We start from the raw sequence: 16,716 nt of genomic DNA on the forward strand, positions 1-16,716 counted from the left end.
CTAACACTTTTTATGATGATTAAATTAAGAGATCATTGCAGATGAATGGGAGAGCACTGAAGAAGAAGAAGAAGAAGAAGAAGAAGAAGAAGAAGAAGAAGGTGGGGAGTTGTACCAATACATGAAAGCCAGCACAATTATTTTCAAAGTATTGACAGATAACAAATTTTATAAACGACTGCAGTTCAAACGGTGGCTACTCCAGGTTGGAATATCAACAATATTAGAAAAAGGATAGATTGTTATGCACCATAAAGATGACACACTGGTTGCATACAGACATAATGAAAAGCCTGTTACACATACACCCTTCAAATAAAGCCTTTTTCAGAACCCCCCCCACACACACACACTTATTGACACAAGCATGCACAAATGACTGCCATCACTAGCAGCTCGGACTGGAATGCAACTATCATGTTGAGCGGCACTCTGTGGAGTCGGGAGAGAAGGGGGAGGGATAGTGGGGTATGGATGGGGTGGGAGACAAGTACCTTCTGTGCAGGGACTAGATGGAGGCATGACAAGACTGCCAGGTGCAGTTGGGAAGTTATGGGACAGGGAGGTGAAAAGGAGCATGGAAGGGGAAACATGAGCACATGCAGTGGCAGAGGGCAACACACATGGAGGGTGAGGAAACAGTTGGGTGGAGGATATGAGGCAGTAGGTTACTGTAAGTTGAGGCTGGGATGATTCTGGGAGCGGAGAGTAACTCCCATATGTGCAATTCAGAGAAGCTGTTGGTGCAGGAAGGATCCTGATGGCCCTCATTGTAAAGCAGCAACTGAAATCAAGCTCGTTATGTTCAGCTGCATGTTGTGTCACAGGGTGGTCTAGTATGCTCTTGGCAATCACAGTTTGGCAGTGGCCGTTCAACCTAGTGGACAGCTAGTTGTTAGACATACCAATACAAAAAACTGTGCAATAATTGCAGCACAGCTGGTATATGACAAGGCTGTTTTCACATGTGCCCCATCCTCTGATGGGGATAGGGTAAACCTGTGACAGAACTGGAATAGGAAGTGCTGGGTGGATGGATTGGACAAATCATGCACCTGGTCTTTCACAGGGTTATGATCCCTGTAGGATTGGCACAGGGATGGACTAGGTTGTTGTGGAGGTTGGTTAAGCAATGGAACACCACTGTAAGAGGGATGGAAGGATTTGGGGTTCAAACCACAAGGATAAGTAGTCAAAGTCCTGACGAAGGATGTGGTTCACCAGTTCCAGTCAGGGTGAGGCATTGGGTGCCAAAGGGCATTCCTTTGAAGCTAGTTCTTAAGGGTAGTGGGAGCACAGAGTGTGGGGGAAATGGTGTGAGAGATCTGTTTGCACACTAGGTCTTGGGGTAGCGCCTGCCAGTGATGGTCTTTGTGAGCCCTTCACCATACTGGACAAGGGAGTTCTTGTCACTGCAGATAAAACAGCCTGGGTGGTGATACATTGGGCTGAGGAGGACCAGGTGAAGCAGGTGGGATAGAATGTGTTGAGGTTGTGAAGGAATGAAGATATGGTGTCTTGGCACTGATTTCAGATCATGTAGATATCATGAATGAACCTGAACCAGACTGGGTGCTTGTGGTTTTAGGAGGCTCCGAAGGTTTCCTCTGGATGGTCAATAAACAGGTTGGCATAGAAGGCTGCCGTGCAGGTCCCCACGGCTGTGCTGTGGATTTGTTTCTATACTCTCTTCAAAGGTGAAGTAGTTGTGTGTTAGGATAAAGTTAGTAAGGTGCATGAAGAATGACACAGCAGTTTGGAGTCTGAAGAATATTAGGAAAGGTGGTGTTCAATTGCAGCAAAATCATGGGCATGACAGATGTTGGTATATAGGGAAGTGGTATTAACAGGGACAAGTAGGGATCCAGAAGGTGAAGAGGTGAGGATGTAGACAGACAGTGAAAGAAGTGGCTGGTATCTATGACATGGAGGCTAGTTTCCAGGTTATTGGTTGGTTGTGTCAGTAAATTTCTGCACCACTTCAGAGAAGTATTCCTTTCCCTGGCTAAAACCAAGCCAGATATTCGATTCCTTAAATGTGACCAAAAAGGTGTAAAAGGAAGGCTATATTACAAAAATATCAAATTAAAACTCTTATAATACATTATTATTTTTTTAACAGAATCTTTTATATACCGAAGAATATCTTACCTGTACCATGGACAAATTTTTTCATCTAATGGATCCTTCAGGCCTAGCCCCGTAAGGCCTGAACAAGGCATAAATGTGAGGTCTTTCTGAGGATTGAAACCGAGTTTTCTTAGATAAGGCAAAATTTTATCACGGCATTCGTTGTATCGTGCTTCAGACCATTCAACTGTTGGGTCATCCATTTTATTAACAAGCACTACCAAATGTTTAACTCCAGCTGTTTTAGCCAACATTGCATGTTCTCTCGTCTGCCCCCCTCTGTCAAATCCCGTTTCAAATTCCCCTTTACGTGCTGATATAACCTGTCGAAGAAAAATTAAATTACAAAGTGTACAAAACATTCATGGAAATGAATTATTTTTGACACACACTTTTTCATTTTAGGTGTACTAGATGTACTGTACTCAACAGTGCCATCCATTTGTGGCAAATACTAAGAGAACACGTGTTCTGTCTTTAAGGAGATGATGAAAGATCTTAGTTACAAATATAACATATGCTTCAAGTTTTCATGAAATGTAACTCAACATATGACACTTACCAGCACAGCCAAATCTGCTTGCGCTGCTCCACCAATCATGTTAGGAACAAAACTTTTGTGACCTGGTGCATCCAGTATTGTGAAGTGCTTTCTTTCAGTCTCAAAATATGCCCGGCCAACTTCAACAGTCTTGCCCTTTTCTCGTTCTGAAAAGTATTGTAGTTATTTTATATAACCCAAAGTTATTTTCAAATTGTAAACAACACAGTAACACATTTCAAAAAAATGATCATTTTCTGGATAGTTACTAAAAACAACATCGAGCAATTAGTTTTTTGAGGAGTACCAAAAATGTTCTGTCCGCAAACAACTACTGTCTACCACAGGACATAAAGTATTAACTAAATATACAATGCATCTGTCCACCTTTGCAGCTTCCACCGCACAGTGTACGACTGAGGTCTGTCTACATATCACTATTTACCCTGCAAAAAGAATTTTCATTATTCTATTTGTGTAGAGCCATTCCCAATTATCCGGGATAATGAAGGACCAAGACTGGGCAGGTAACTGGAAAACACAAATAATGCAAAAACATACTAGTTTTCATATCATCTGCTTTCGGTTCACTTTAGGGGAAATAATTATTCAATTTCTTCAGTTTTTGTTTTTCATTCGCTTTTGCTTGGCGATAGTTCTCATTTTCCAAAGAATATAGTCAAATATTTTTGCCCCACAAATTCCAATAACATATTAACATAGTTCATGGCCTCGCCATGCTCAATAATGGATTCTTTGATTGCTTTGTCTTTGAAAAACAGGTGATTGGCAACACACATTTTACAAAGGTAGTGTCACTGCATTTACCTGAACTTGAAATGAGAAACAATGTTAAAATATTTCAGGGATGAGTGACAGAGAAACTGGTGCCTGCACTATCTATCAGCAGTTAAACGTAATTCACATGCATAATAGTGTGTTCTCAAGATTTATGCTCTTGTGTGCATGTCTGCGACTTCTAGTGATATTGGAAATAGTAACTCTTATCTTTTGCTGCTGAATGTGCTGGTACTCTTGATGATTTTCAGAACTTATGGTTATTTCCTACAGTATACACAGAACCATCATTTTGTTCTCAACATGCAGATGGAAGTCTCTGGCTTGAACATCTCTGATGGCACTGTAAGTTTAGAACTACCATGCATGACAAATTAATGATGCTCCATTAATTATTTCAATTATATTACATGTGTTTAGCGCATTAACAGAGTGTTTAATGAAAATTTGATTTGAAATGAAATTTAAAAGAATAATAAAACTATAGCTCAAATAAAGTAATTGACACAGAGGAGAGATCTTTTTAAAATCAGAGTTGAATTTTTATTACACATTAAGAGTTTGTCCCGCTTTGAAAAGTAGGAGATTGTAGTGGCAGAACAAAAACTGGAGGGTGAGTTGTCTTGGACCATGCCTGGATTGTTCAGTTGGTAGGAGAATTGCAGAACTGCCCACTAAAGACAAGAGTCTTGGTTTGAGTTATGGTCAGGCATACAGTTTTAATCTGGTAAAAATTTCGAACCCTGTAATGTTTTATTTAGTGGAAATTGATTATTCTGATGCCTTGTTATGCAAAGCGGCCCTCACATGCACAATATTTATTGTGCAATAATACTGTGTCCATAAAATGTGCAAAAGTGCAGCGCCAAGAACAGTACACTGTCAGTGCCCAAGATGCGTCAGTTAGAACTCTGCCATCATAGTGAATATATTGATGCATGATGATCTACAACTTTTTATCCACTGCGATTGCAGTCGAAAAAAAAGTGGCACTCTTTCTAAGAGAACCTGCAGCAGAGTCGGATGACTATGGAAATTTTTTAATGATCTAGGAATCTTCCAACAAACGTGAGTCTCATTACACATTATGTGTAAGGAGCAGTGCAATGAAAAAGATGGAAGGGGGGGGGGGGGGGGGAAGCAATCAAAATGTGTATTATCTCAAAAGTAATCACCATAACTCATATATATTTATCTAAATGTGAGACAAGACCACCCTTCATGGAAAATGTTAGTAGCTGCCTACAGGATCATGATAATATCCAGGTTTACATCTCATCATGCCATCTCATTTCATAGCCACAAATGTCTTTCTTCAAGGCTCCAAAAATGTGGAAATCACATGGAGGCTGCTTGAGACTGTATGGAGGACGAAACTTCCTGGCAGATTAAAACTGTTTGCTGGACCGACACTCGAACTCGGGATCTTTGCCTTTTGTGGGTAAGTGCTCTAACATCTGAGCTACCCAAGCACAACTCACGACCTGTCCTCACAGCTTCAATTCTGCCACTATTTCATCTCCTACCTTCCAAACTACACAGAAGCTCCTCTGCAAACCTTGCAGAACTAGCACTCCTGGAAGAAAGGATACTGCAGAGACATGGCTTAGCCACAGCATGGGGGATGTTTCCAGAATGAGATTTTCACTCTGCAGTGTAGTGTGCGCTGATATGAAACTTCCTGGCAGATTAAAACTGTGTGCCGGACCGAGACTCGAACTCGGGACCTTTGCCTTTCGCGGGCAAGTGCTCTACCATCTGAGCTACCCAAGCATGACTCTTGACGGGTTGTGAGTTGGGTAGCTCTAATGGTACAGCATTTGCCCACCAAAAGTAAAGGCCCAAAGTTCCGGCACACAGTTTCAATCTGCCAGTCCTCTGCAGGGTGAAAATCTCATTCTGTATGGAGGATATCTATGGACTTCCCTATGAAACTCCTACTGTACTTTTAGGCCAAAATTGCTTTGAGCACACTGAAGAAGTAGGGGGAATTTATGCTGATTACAAACTGTGTTGGACATAGTATGCCCTGGTCTTTCTCCTAGACATGAATATTAATCTTGTATGTATGCAAAAGATGTGCAATCTCCTTGGCCAAAATACAAACACCTCCCTTGTTAACATTGAATGGTATCAGATAATACGTATCTTGTGCACACAAACATGCAATTTTATAAGCAATAAATTGTAATGATAGACTCCTGAAGCCTGAAAGGATGAACATTAGGTGAGTTTGGTAAGGAGACTGTCAGGCTTTGTGTGTGTAATTTATACATCACCACATAATTTATAAAATTTCGAGCAGTCCTACAACATGACTGGTGTTGTGCATGTGTGGGAAAACAATGATTGGTGAAAACAAAATATAGAATCCATGCTGTAGAATTGTTTTTATGAATGACAGTATTACGTTTCAGTCTTTGAAAGCTACACATGTTTGGATTGACTAGTTTCTCAATACTGAATGCAGCAATGGACACAACATAAATAACATCTATTACACCTTCATTTATGTCTCACCTTCTTGGTTAGTATCAAGAGCCCACGAAAGATACCAAGTTTCTCTGCTTTTCTCCTTTGCTTCACGTTCATACTTCTCAAGTGTCCGTTTGTCAACCATACCTGTCAAATTCATAATTTGACCACCAATTGTTGATTTCCCTGCATCTGTGAAGCAGATAAATGTCAAGCATTATGAGTTTTTCATACTAATATTGGGTTTGGAGTTTCTATTCTACTGGAAAACACTGTAAGAAAATAAGCAAATCAAAAATACATGGCTGACACAAAGTGAGGTACTTACACAATTACTAGCTAGTGAACTGTCAGACATCTGAAATGGCCACAATGGGACATGTCAATCAAAGTATGGAAGATGCTCTAAAAATTACAAGTGTAAATCATCAGTCAAATTCAGTAGTGCTTGAAATGTTTTTAAAACTCTCAATGCCTATAAACATATGAAAAGGTAAAACCTTTCAGGGAAATTCTGATGACCAACTTCTTTCAATGCCATCACTGCTTGTAAGATTCACATGCCTTCCACCAGAGGTCAGCACAAGATTAAAAGAAACAAGAGCTGAATAATCCAGACAAACAACTGGCTGCAATTCAGGTTTTTTGTCAGTTGTGAAACATTATAAAACTTTGCACAGTACGTCTTCTAATAATAAAATTGCCGACGGTATCTGTGAAGCAGCTTTTTACTAATACAGTGATCTTCAAAGATGAATTTTGTAGTACCCACACAAATGACAATACAAAAGGTGACTGAAGGTGTACAAGTTATATTATTAAAGGAACCCCAATAATAAAAGTAAGGTCTTTAAAAAAGGAAGAAAGAAAGAAAGGTAGGTTCATTCTGAATAGCTGATTTTTTTCAGTTTAAAAAAGTCCCTATTTTCCTGCATAATCACCATTTTGGTCAGTTTTTCTGCAGATGCTGACGAATGTTTTGAATGTCCAATACCACAAATGTCACTCAAGATGTGTTAGATCTTATCTTCTTTCATCTCGCCTATCACTGAAATACCTTAGAGCCACACATTCTTTTAATTTAAGAAGGATGTGGTAATAACTGAGTGGGTGGGTAAGGGATGATCCCATCTAAACCAATGCAAGAGAGTGACAGCTTCACAGTGAATGTAAATGTTACCATGGTGCATACTTCACACTTGCTCAAGCATCCCACTTCATTTGTTGCACATCTGAGCTTAAGTGTCTAAGAACAATTGTCAGAGGTTATTGTGATACCTGAAGCTATGACGCTGATACACAGTATTTCCTTTGGATTCAATAACAGAGCTGGCGCAACGTACAAAGCAGACTGTGTTCAAATTTTTGTGATTTAGGCAAGAGGAACATATCACTTCAGTAACTGCTGCTTAGTTTCAGGTGTATATGGAAACACTCTGGTTTCATTATCAATAACGAATAATAAAAAAGTAAACAAATAAAAAAATGTATCTATCAACTGGCAGCAGTAATTTACTGGACCACAAAAATGTTGCTGTTGCTAGCTTGCTACGAACACTTGCAAGATTCAAGATTATAACTTTTACGTTAAAATCATCTGAGGGAATGCAGGAACCAAATTGCAGGAACCACTGTGAGTGATCATCATCTTGACATGGATTTCACAACTATCAGTGCAAACAGAAATTCCATACACCGCTTGTTTTTTCACACCCATACATTAGTCTAATCCATATACATTTATTAAATGGCAATAAACTGATAAGTGGGAACTCCATTTTTGTGGCTGTTACGCCAAAACTGATTACCCAGCAGATTAACCAATGACTTGGAAGGGAGTGGCACGAGAAACACACACAATCCTCATTCACAAATTTAGTTTACCCTACTGACTAAGAAGTGCAGTTAGATGTGCAAATGTTTATTCCATATTCATCATTTTAAATGAGAGTTATTACTGGAAAAAATACAGAACAATGAACATCGTAATAGTGAAATGCAGCCATTTTTTTCTTAGTATGGCATTTGCTATACAAATTTAAGAAGAAGAAGATTATCTAATACTACATGCAACATGCTTTTTGTGTGCACACGGTGTTGGTTATGATAGCTTGATGCAGTGTATATGTCATAGGTGACATAACAGGAAATGGTGGGTAAATTCAACACAACGTATTGGTATGTACACAGCAGAATCAGTTAGGTCAAATGATGTAAATGTACAATGACATTTGGGAGTGCCTGTAGCCAAGGAACTGTGATGTTCAGTTACACCACTGGAGTGGAAAAAAATAGTGATTTCAAACAGATTGTAATGAAATTAAGGGAAGTAAAAAGTTGCCTCATATACTGTACACAATTCGTTTAATATGTCAGACAGTGATATCAGTTACTATCAGTTCTGTCGAGAAAGCTGTTCAATTTACTTAAAGAATGACAACAAATACACAACATGACTGCATATTTGTGAAATGTTGTGTAATGAAGCATATTTATGTAAGTTAATATTCAACAATTTGTAATAGGATTCTGAGTGCTACTAGGATATAACTGTTTTTGCTTTGACAAAGTCAGGTTGTATATCCAGTACGAAATCGGAAAGTGCAACATTTAAGTGGCAGAAAATCCACAAGTTTTCATATAGCTGGGAGCAGTATACGCATGTGCACACAAATCTATTTGAAATAGGCTACTGACAATGTGACACTTTACTGGTTACTGTTATCTATACGGAAACCAAAATTTCCACTGCAACATATTTATACACCAGTTCACCAGGCACAGATTGGCCACAGTGCATCTTTTATCATACACCATCGATTAACAGTACCTCCAAAATTTTGTGGTCGTCTGTCCTCAATGACAGTCTAATAACTTATTTCAGACAGTAGTGAAAATGCAAAGATACTGCACCATACCATAATAAATCTCTAAGAATTTATAGAAAACTTATTTTTCTGGTGCTGCCAGTGAGACATTTTACTTCACTAATGTATACATACTGTCAACAAAGTTTAGTTCAACACAACACAATTATTGGCATCATTTCATTACAAGAGAAAATAATTAAATAATTCTAGAGTATGCTAAATGATGGAAGCTACCATAACAACAACAACTAAAACACAAAACAACTATCTCTCATGAACATATGTTAACTGAGATTCAACGAGTCAGTCTTTTTCCATCATAATAAAATACCATGAACTAGAATATCAAGTAATATTGCAACTGAGCATACTACACAATTACAGTTATTTACATAAAACTACAAAAAAAGACTCCATAAGGAAGATCACAGTACATATATTTTCAGGTTATATTGCACATCGGTGCAGGGAGAGGGATTCAAAATCTGGTTAAAGCAGCCAAATGCCCGGTCGCTTTGTCAACAAGGTCAGGCTTTAACCAGTTCAAACTAGTTTGAGAAACTGTGTCCAAGCCACAGTTCTCCTGCACAATTAACTTTAAACATGAAAAGCTTTATTGGATCATGAGAAACAAATGGAAAATTAATAATTTGTAGCATTTATTTATCAAATAAGTGTTTGTTCCAGTTTTTGACTGAACAAAGTCATGTTAGGAATGCTAAGGAGAATTTTCCCAAGTACTAAGAGGAAACTTGGAAAAAAAGTCACAAAGCTTATTTAAGAATTTGTTATTTAGTCTTAAGTGTGTTTTCAAGTTTCTAATGAAGCTAAGCTAATGAGCAGTTTTCAGCATCCCCTTCAATATGTAATTTTCATAAAGGGTGAATGCAAACAGAAATTAAATCAATTGATATTAAATGAAATAGTGAGCTGGTGTCTCAACTAAGTACATACCAACATGGCCAATAAAAACAACATTAACATGTTCCTTCTTGCTCTTCGTCTCTTCAACTTTGCTGACTGGTCTTTTCTTGGGTTTGATTACAGCTTCCTCCAATTCATCTTCTTCCTCTTCTTCTCCATCTTGTTCATTATCAGGCGTTAACAGCGGCTCGCCATCACCATCTGCAGCTTCTTCCCAACTGTCAGCAGTAGGCGGAGGTGCTCCATCCCCAGGTGGTTCATCCACGTCCATGTCATGAGGTTCATTATCTGCAACCATTCCACCATTAAACAGAAGTGACTCTTTTTTTTGACAGCAACAGGCAGTTCCAAAATTTTAGAGTTAAGGTACAGCAACTGTGTGAGCTCTAACCAAACACCTACTTCCCTTGGACTTTCATGGAGAAGCAGCCTGACAAGATGTACAAATACAATGGGTGGGTAAATACTGACACCGATCGTAATTTAACTTCGCTGGGAGCAATCACATTACTAACCTACATGGACGTCTACACTTTTGAACGGATACACAAAACTTCACGTCATTGACTGCCACATAAAAAATAAAATAACCCTATGAAATTTTTTGAATAATATGATTACACTTCTACATTTAGGGCAAACTGTCAAAACACTCTTAGTGCAGTAGTATAATATAACCTACATGAACACTGTTTATAAGTTCCTGAAACACATTTCATTATTTCGCACAAACACCCTAACCCAAATACACAGCACATTCGTACCATTCGTTACGGGAACCTGCCCGTCCACGGAGTCTGGAGATTCTTTTTTCGAAATAGGTTCAGTTTGTTGAGGCAGGAATGAAGGCACAAATTCGGCTGCGTTCACATTCAACGTGGAAATTTTCGCCGACAGATCGGAGGACTGACTGGAATCACCGCCTCCCACATCAGCTTGTTGTTCCCAAGAGTCGGGTGCTCCATTATTTGCCATTTTTACAATATATTTAATATTGTCCAAAAGTAGATAACACGAAAAATAATTTCACAATATCACTCTCAAATATCCGCGTGTGTTCTCTTCTCGCAACCGGAAGGTAATGGCAGACTGCGGCAGAGTCATAACAATTTTCTACTGTTAAAATCGCAACAGCGCTACAGAAAGCACAGATTAGTGTTTTCTGTCGATTCAGAATACTGCACCGACAATTAAAAACTTACGCACGGCATATACCTCTGTATATTGGTTTTGTTAAGTAATTCAATTGTGATGTATTGTGTGTAGGCAGTGGTACATTTGAAAATGATACGAAGAAGTATCATGTATTAAAATAAATAGGTACTTGTGCAAATATTTGAGAGTACGTAAACAAATAGGAAGGAAGACAAAATAGAAATCCGTGCGCTAAAAGCATGAAAGCTGTTTGTTAGAAAAATATTGGTAACTGAACCATTACTGTGTGAACAACATAAGATTAATTTGGAAAAATCTCCTAGTATTTAATATGACCGGATTCGTCTGTTGGTGGAACTAGTAATTGTGAGCCTAATCACGGATATACGCGACGTTTAATTTAAATATCTTAACTTGGGTACTGTAACAACACCGCCGATTGTAGGTTATAATATGAAGCTCGTACAAGGAATTCTGAAGTTGAAACACTTTTCCTACAGTGTCAGTAGGCATTATTCAAACAGAAATGTGCTGAAATTGCACGAGAGAGGGATGTATAAGGATATATTCCCAGATACTGCAAGGTTGGGTTATTAATGCAGTTAAATTAAAATAGGATGTATAATTATACATAAACATTAATCGTCATTTATTTTATTTTTACACTCTTTTTTAAAGCGCGGGTATTGTTGACACGCTGAACGCTAAGCCACAGTGTGTATTAATCGTCATTTATTTTATTTTCACTCTTTTTAAAGTGCGGAGATTGTTGACTTGCTGAACGCTAAGCCACAGTGTGTATATGCTGGCTTTGATCCAACGGCCGATAGTCTACATATTGGCAACCTGCTTGTAATTATTAATCTGTTACACTGGCAAAGAAGCGGACATAGAGTCATAGTGCTGGTAAGTTTTCATCCTACTAGGTTTTATATTCATTATGAAACTGACAGTCATAAGATTTCTTTGTCCTACCAATGTTTGTTGTGGTCTTCAGTCCTGAGACTGGTTTGATGCAGCTCTCCATGCTACTCTATCATGTGCAAGCTTCATCTCCGAGTACTTACTGCAACCTACTTCCTTCTGAATCTGCTTGGTGTATTCATCTCTTGGTCTCCCTCTATGATTTTTACCCTCCACGCTTCCCTCCAATACTAAATTTGTGATCCCTTGATGCCTCAGAACATGTCCTACCAACTGGTCCCTTCTTCTTGTTAAGTTGTGCCACAAACTTCTCTTCTCCCCAATCCTATTCAATACTTCCTCATTAGTTATGTGATCTACCCATCTAATCTTCAGCATTCTTCTGTAGCACCACATTTCGAAAGCTCCTATTCTCTTCTTGTCCAAACTATTTATCATCCATGTTTCACTTCCATACATGGCTACACTCCATACAAATACTTTCAGAAACGACTTCCTGACACCTAAATCTATACTCGATGTTAGCAAATTTCTCTTCTTCAGAAAAGCTTTCCTTGCCATTGCCAGTCTACATTTTATATCCTCTCTACTTTGACCATCATCAGTTATTTTGCTCCCCAAATAGCAAAACTCCTTTACTACTTTAATTGTCTCATTTCCTAATCTAATTCCCTCAGCATCACCCGACTTTATTCGACTAGATTCCATTATCCTTGTTTTGCTTTTGTTGGTGTTCATCTTATATCCTCCTTTCAAGATGCTATCCATACCGTTCAACTGCTCTTCCAAGTCCTTTGCTGTCTCTAACAGAATTACAATGTCATTGGCGAACCTCAAGGTTTTTATTTCTTCTCCATGGATTTTAGTACCTACTCCGAATTTTTCTTTTGTTTCCTGCACTGCTTGCTCAATATACAGATTGAATAACACCGGGGAGAGATTACAACCCTGTCTGACTCCCTTCCCAACCACTGCTTCCCTTTCATGCCCCTCAACTCTTATAACTGCCATTTGGTTTCTGTACAAATTGTAAATAGCCTTTCGCTCCCTGTATTTTACCCCTGCCACCTTCAGAAACTGAAAGAGAGTATTCCAGTCAACATTGTCAAAAGCTTTCTCTAAGTCTACAAATGCTAGAAACGTAGGTTTGCCTTTCCTTAATCTAGCTTTCAAGATAAGTCATAGGGTCAGTATTGCCTCACGTGTTCCAATATTTCTATGGAATCCAAACTGGTCTTCCCCGAGATCTGCTTCTACCAGTTTTTCCATTCGTCTGTAAAGAATTCACGTTAGTATTTTGCAGCTAAGACTTATTAAACTGATAGTACGGTAATTTTCACATCTGTCAACAATTGCTTTCTTTGGGACTGGAATTATTATATTCTTCTTAAAATCCGAGGGTATTTCGCCTTAATGGAATGTTGTCTACTCCCAGGGCCTTGTTTGGACTCAGGCCTTTCAGTGTTCTGTCAAAATCTCCATGCAGTATCGTATCTCCTATTTCATCTTCATCTACATCATCTTCCATTTCCATAATATTGTCCTCAAGTATATCACCCTTGTATAGACCCTCTACATACTCCTTCCACCTTTCTTCTTTCCCTTCTTTGCTTAGAATTGGGTTTCCATCTGAGCTCTTGATATTCATACAAGTGGCTCTCTTTTCTCCAAAAGCCTATTTAATTTTCCTGTAGGCAATATCTATCTTATCCCTAGTGAGATATGCCTATACATCTCTACATTTGTCCTCTAGCCATCCTTGCTTATCCATTTTGCGCTTCCTGTCGATCTCATTTTTGAGACGTTTGTATTCCTTTTTGTCTGCTTCATTTACTGCATTTTTATATTCTCTCCTTTCATCAATTAAATTCAATATTTCTTCTGTTACCAAGGATTTCTACTAGCCCTCATATTTTTACCTACTTGATCCTCTGCTGCCTTCACTCAATTGTTCCCTTATGCTCTCCCTGAAACTCTGTACAACCTTCGGTTTAGTCAGTTTATCCAGGTCCCATCTCCTTAAATTCCCACCTTTTTACAGTTTCTTCAGTTTTAATCTACATGTCATAACCAATAGATTGTGGTCAGAGTCCACATCTGCCCCTGGAAATGTCCTACAATTTAAAACCTGGTTCCTAAATCTCTTGTCTTACCATTTTATAATCTATCTGATACCTTTTAGTATCTCCAGGATTGTTCCATGTATACAACCTTCTTTTATGATTCTTCAACCAAGTGTAAGCTATGATTAAGTTATGCTATGTGCAAAATTCTACCAGATGGCTTCCTCTTTCATTTCTTAGCCCCAATTCATTATCACCTACTATGTTTCCTTCTCTCATTTTTCCTACTCTCGAATTTATCACCCATGACTATTAAATTTTCATCTCCCTTCACTACCTGAATAATTTCTTTTATCTCATCATACATTTCATCATCATCATCATCATCTGCAGAGCTAGTTGGCATATAAACTTGTACTACTGTAGTAGGCATGGGCTTCGTGTCTATGTTGGCCACAGTATTGCACTCACTATGCTGTTTGTAGTAGCTTACCCGCACTCCTACTTTTTTTATTATTAAACCTACTCCTGCATTACCCCTATTTGATTTTGTATTTATAACCCTGTATTCACCTGACCAGAAGTCTTGTTCCTCCTGCCACCGAACTTCACTAATTCCCGCTATATCTAAATTTAACCTATTCATTTCCCTTTTTAATTTTTCTAGCCTACCTGCCCAATTAAGGGATCTGACATTTCACGCTCCGATCTGTAGAATGCCAGTTTTCTTTCTCCTGATAACGCCGTCCTCTTGAGTAGTCCCCGCCCGGAGATCCGAATGGGGGACTATTTTACCTCCGGAATATGTTACCAATGAGCACGCCGTCATCATTTAACCACACAGTAAAGATGCATGCCCTCGAGAAAAATTACGGCTCTAGTTTCCCCTTGCTTTCAGCCGTTCGCAGTACCAGCACAGCAAGGCCGTTTTGGTTAGTGTTACAAGGCCAGATCAGTCAATCATCCACACTATTGCCCCTGCAACTACTGAAAAGCTGCTTCCCCTCTTCAGGACCCACACATTTGTCTGGCCTCTCAACAGATATCGCTCCATTGTGGTTGCATGTACAGTACGGCCATATGTATCACTTAGGCACGCAAGCCTCCCCACCAATGGCAAGGTCCATGGCTCATGGTTACCCATAAAAAAAAGTTATTATTTTTATTCATTTGTGACCATGACAATTAAACACCTCTTGCATGCTGTAGTTTTAGTACATGCACAGAAATCACTGTTGTCATTCAGAATTCTGTTTGCTTCCAGGCATTGTCTCCTCCTTTGTTCCTCCCCTCCCCTTTTTGTCACTGTTGTGATCATTTAGTAGTGCACATCAGTTCTGTGACAAAAATACCACCTTAGGTCAAGTCTTTTTGTTAAAAGAAATGGCTTAGTGTTTGGTGGCAATTGCAGCTAGGTTTTATGTTAATGAAAGTGAAGCTGTCGTCAGTCTTAAGGTTGGCTTGAACACCACAGTGCTTTGCCGTGTGTGGTGGTGTTATACTGCTGCCATCTCCTAAGTATGAGGTGACTTACCCAATTAATTATAGCGGGGATTTACAGTTTAAGTTGGCTCTGAATCAGGGTGTAACATGGAATTTTTCACATTAAGAAACATTGCAAAAGGTGCAAGAAATGAAAAGTGAAAGATAAATGTCCTAGTGCTGTATGAGGTTTGAACCCGTGACCTTTGGATATGCAGTCAGGCACTTTACCTGTAAGTGAACAGAAATGTAATAAAATGATTATTTTTAAAGTAAGCGTTTGAAAGAAAAGGAAGGGAAGACATTTTGAATTTGATGTTAAGAGTAAAAACAATTATCACTCATAATAACAACCCTACATTGACACAAAAAGTAGCTAAATATGTACCCTCAATTATCTCCTTGGTGAAATAAAGATTCTGAACAATGATTACAACAGTTTTGAAGCAGACTGAAACTACTTTTGCTTGGCAAAACATGGTCCACAGAGGACTTTCTGCTTGAATAATGTGTTTCTGAGGCGGGGACATTATTTAGTGAATAAACATTCTGAGAATAGTGTAAATATAATTCACTTGGTTACAACATACAGTTACATATCCATTCAGTGCAGAGGCTGCGTACAACAAAAGCAAATTCAAATAAAGTCAAATCTGTGCTGAGAAACGAAAACTGAATCAAGTCAAAACAGACATATGGAAAGCCATGACGATCAACATTCTTTGAATCTGAAAACAAGATTGTACCAATGAAGAATGAAACTATGTCTTTTACTACAAGTTTCTTTAAACAAATTGTATGTAAATCAAGGAACATTGTACATTAGGGACTTACCAAATGATGCAGTGCAGCTGTTGAGACACTGACCTCAAATTCGGGAGGTAGCATCTTGCTAATGTGGATGTACTTGTATTGTGTGCTATGTACACTACTATTAGTAGTATATCTCAGTGACTTAAGGAATATAATTTGGAGCCCAGATGAGGCAAAGCAAAAAGCAAAGCTCCATGTTCTGGCTCTGTTTGGCCAATCAAGACCAACGTGGTATTTAGGTGTGTGTTCTCAGCAAATTAGTGTCCTTGCCATTTTTGGCTTCTATTTTATTTATGTGAGTTCACAGTCCTATAACATTTCAGAAATGACAAATTACACATAGACTATTACTGGATTTATTTGCTTCACAATTAAGATTTCAGTATATATGATAATTTCAAGTGATAACTCATCAAGAAATGTGTCAATATATATGTTATTTACTGTTGTGAACAGGACATCATTCTTGTGTCATATGATATTTACATGTCACTTTACATTCGTGAATGCTAAGTGGAACAGATAAATATGCTAATACAAG

The 16,716-nt window shown here is 38.5% G+C and overlaps 2 protein-coding genes across 2 annotated transcripts in view; one reads left to right on the forward strand and one right to left on the reverse strand.

The window, feature by feature from the left end:
• LOC126330596 (eukaryotic peptide chain release factor GTP-binding subunit ERF3A) overlaps positions 1–10,826 on the reverse strand; it is a 68,420-nt gene extending 57,594 nt beyond the window's left edge. The window contains exons 1-5 of the mRNA XM_049996371.1: positions 10,503–10,826; positions 9,769–10,026; positions 5,990–6,136; positions 2,693–2,838; positions 2,152–2,453 (exon numbers count right to left, since the gene is read on the reverse strand). Coding sequence (XP_049852328.1) covers positions 2,152–2,453; positions 2,693–2,838; positions 5,990–6,136; positions 9,769–10,026; positions 10,503–10,713 — 1,064 coding nt within the window. The 5' untranslated portion in view covers positions 10,714–10,826. The remainder of the gene's footprint in view (positions 1–2,151; positions 2,454–2,692; positions 2,839–5,989; positions 6,137–9,768; positions 10,027–10,502) is intronic.
• A 520-nt stretch (positions 10,827–11,346) lies between these two features.
• LOC126330611 (tyrosine--tRNA ligase, mitochondrial) overlaps positions 11,347–16,716 on the forward strand; it is a 117,777-nt gene continuing 112,407 nt past the window's right edge. The window contains exons 1-2 of the mRNA XM_049996377.1: positions 11,347–11,477; positions 11,652–11,799. Of these exons, the coding sequence (XP_049852334.1) occupies positions 11,347–11,477; positions 11,652–11,799 (279 nt within the window). The remainder of the gene's footprint in view (positions 11,478–11,651; positions 11,800–16,716) is intronic.

The sequence above is a fragment of the Schistocerca gregaria genome, chromosome 2, assembly GCF_023897955.1.
Source record: "Schistocerca gregaria isolate iqSchGreg1 chromosome 2, iqSchGreg1.2, whole genome shotgun sequence".
Taxonomy (NCBI): domain Eukaryota; kingdom Metazoa; phylum Arthropoda; class Insecta; order Orthoptera; family Acrididae; genus Schistocerca; species Schistocerca gregaria.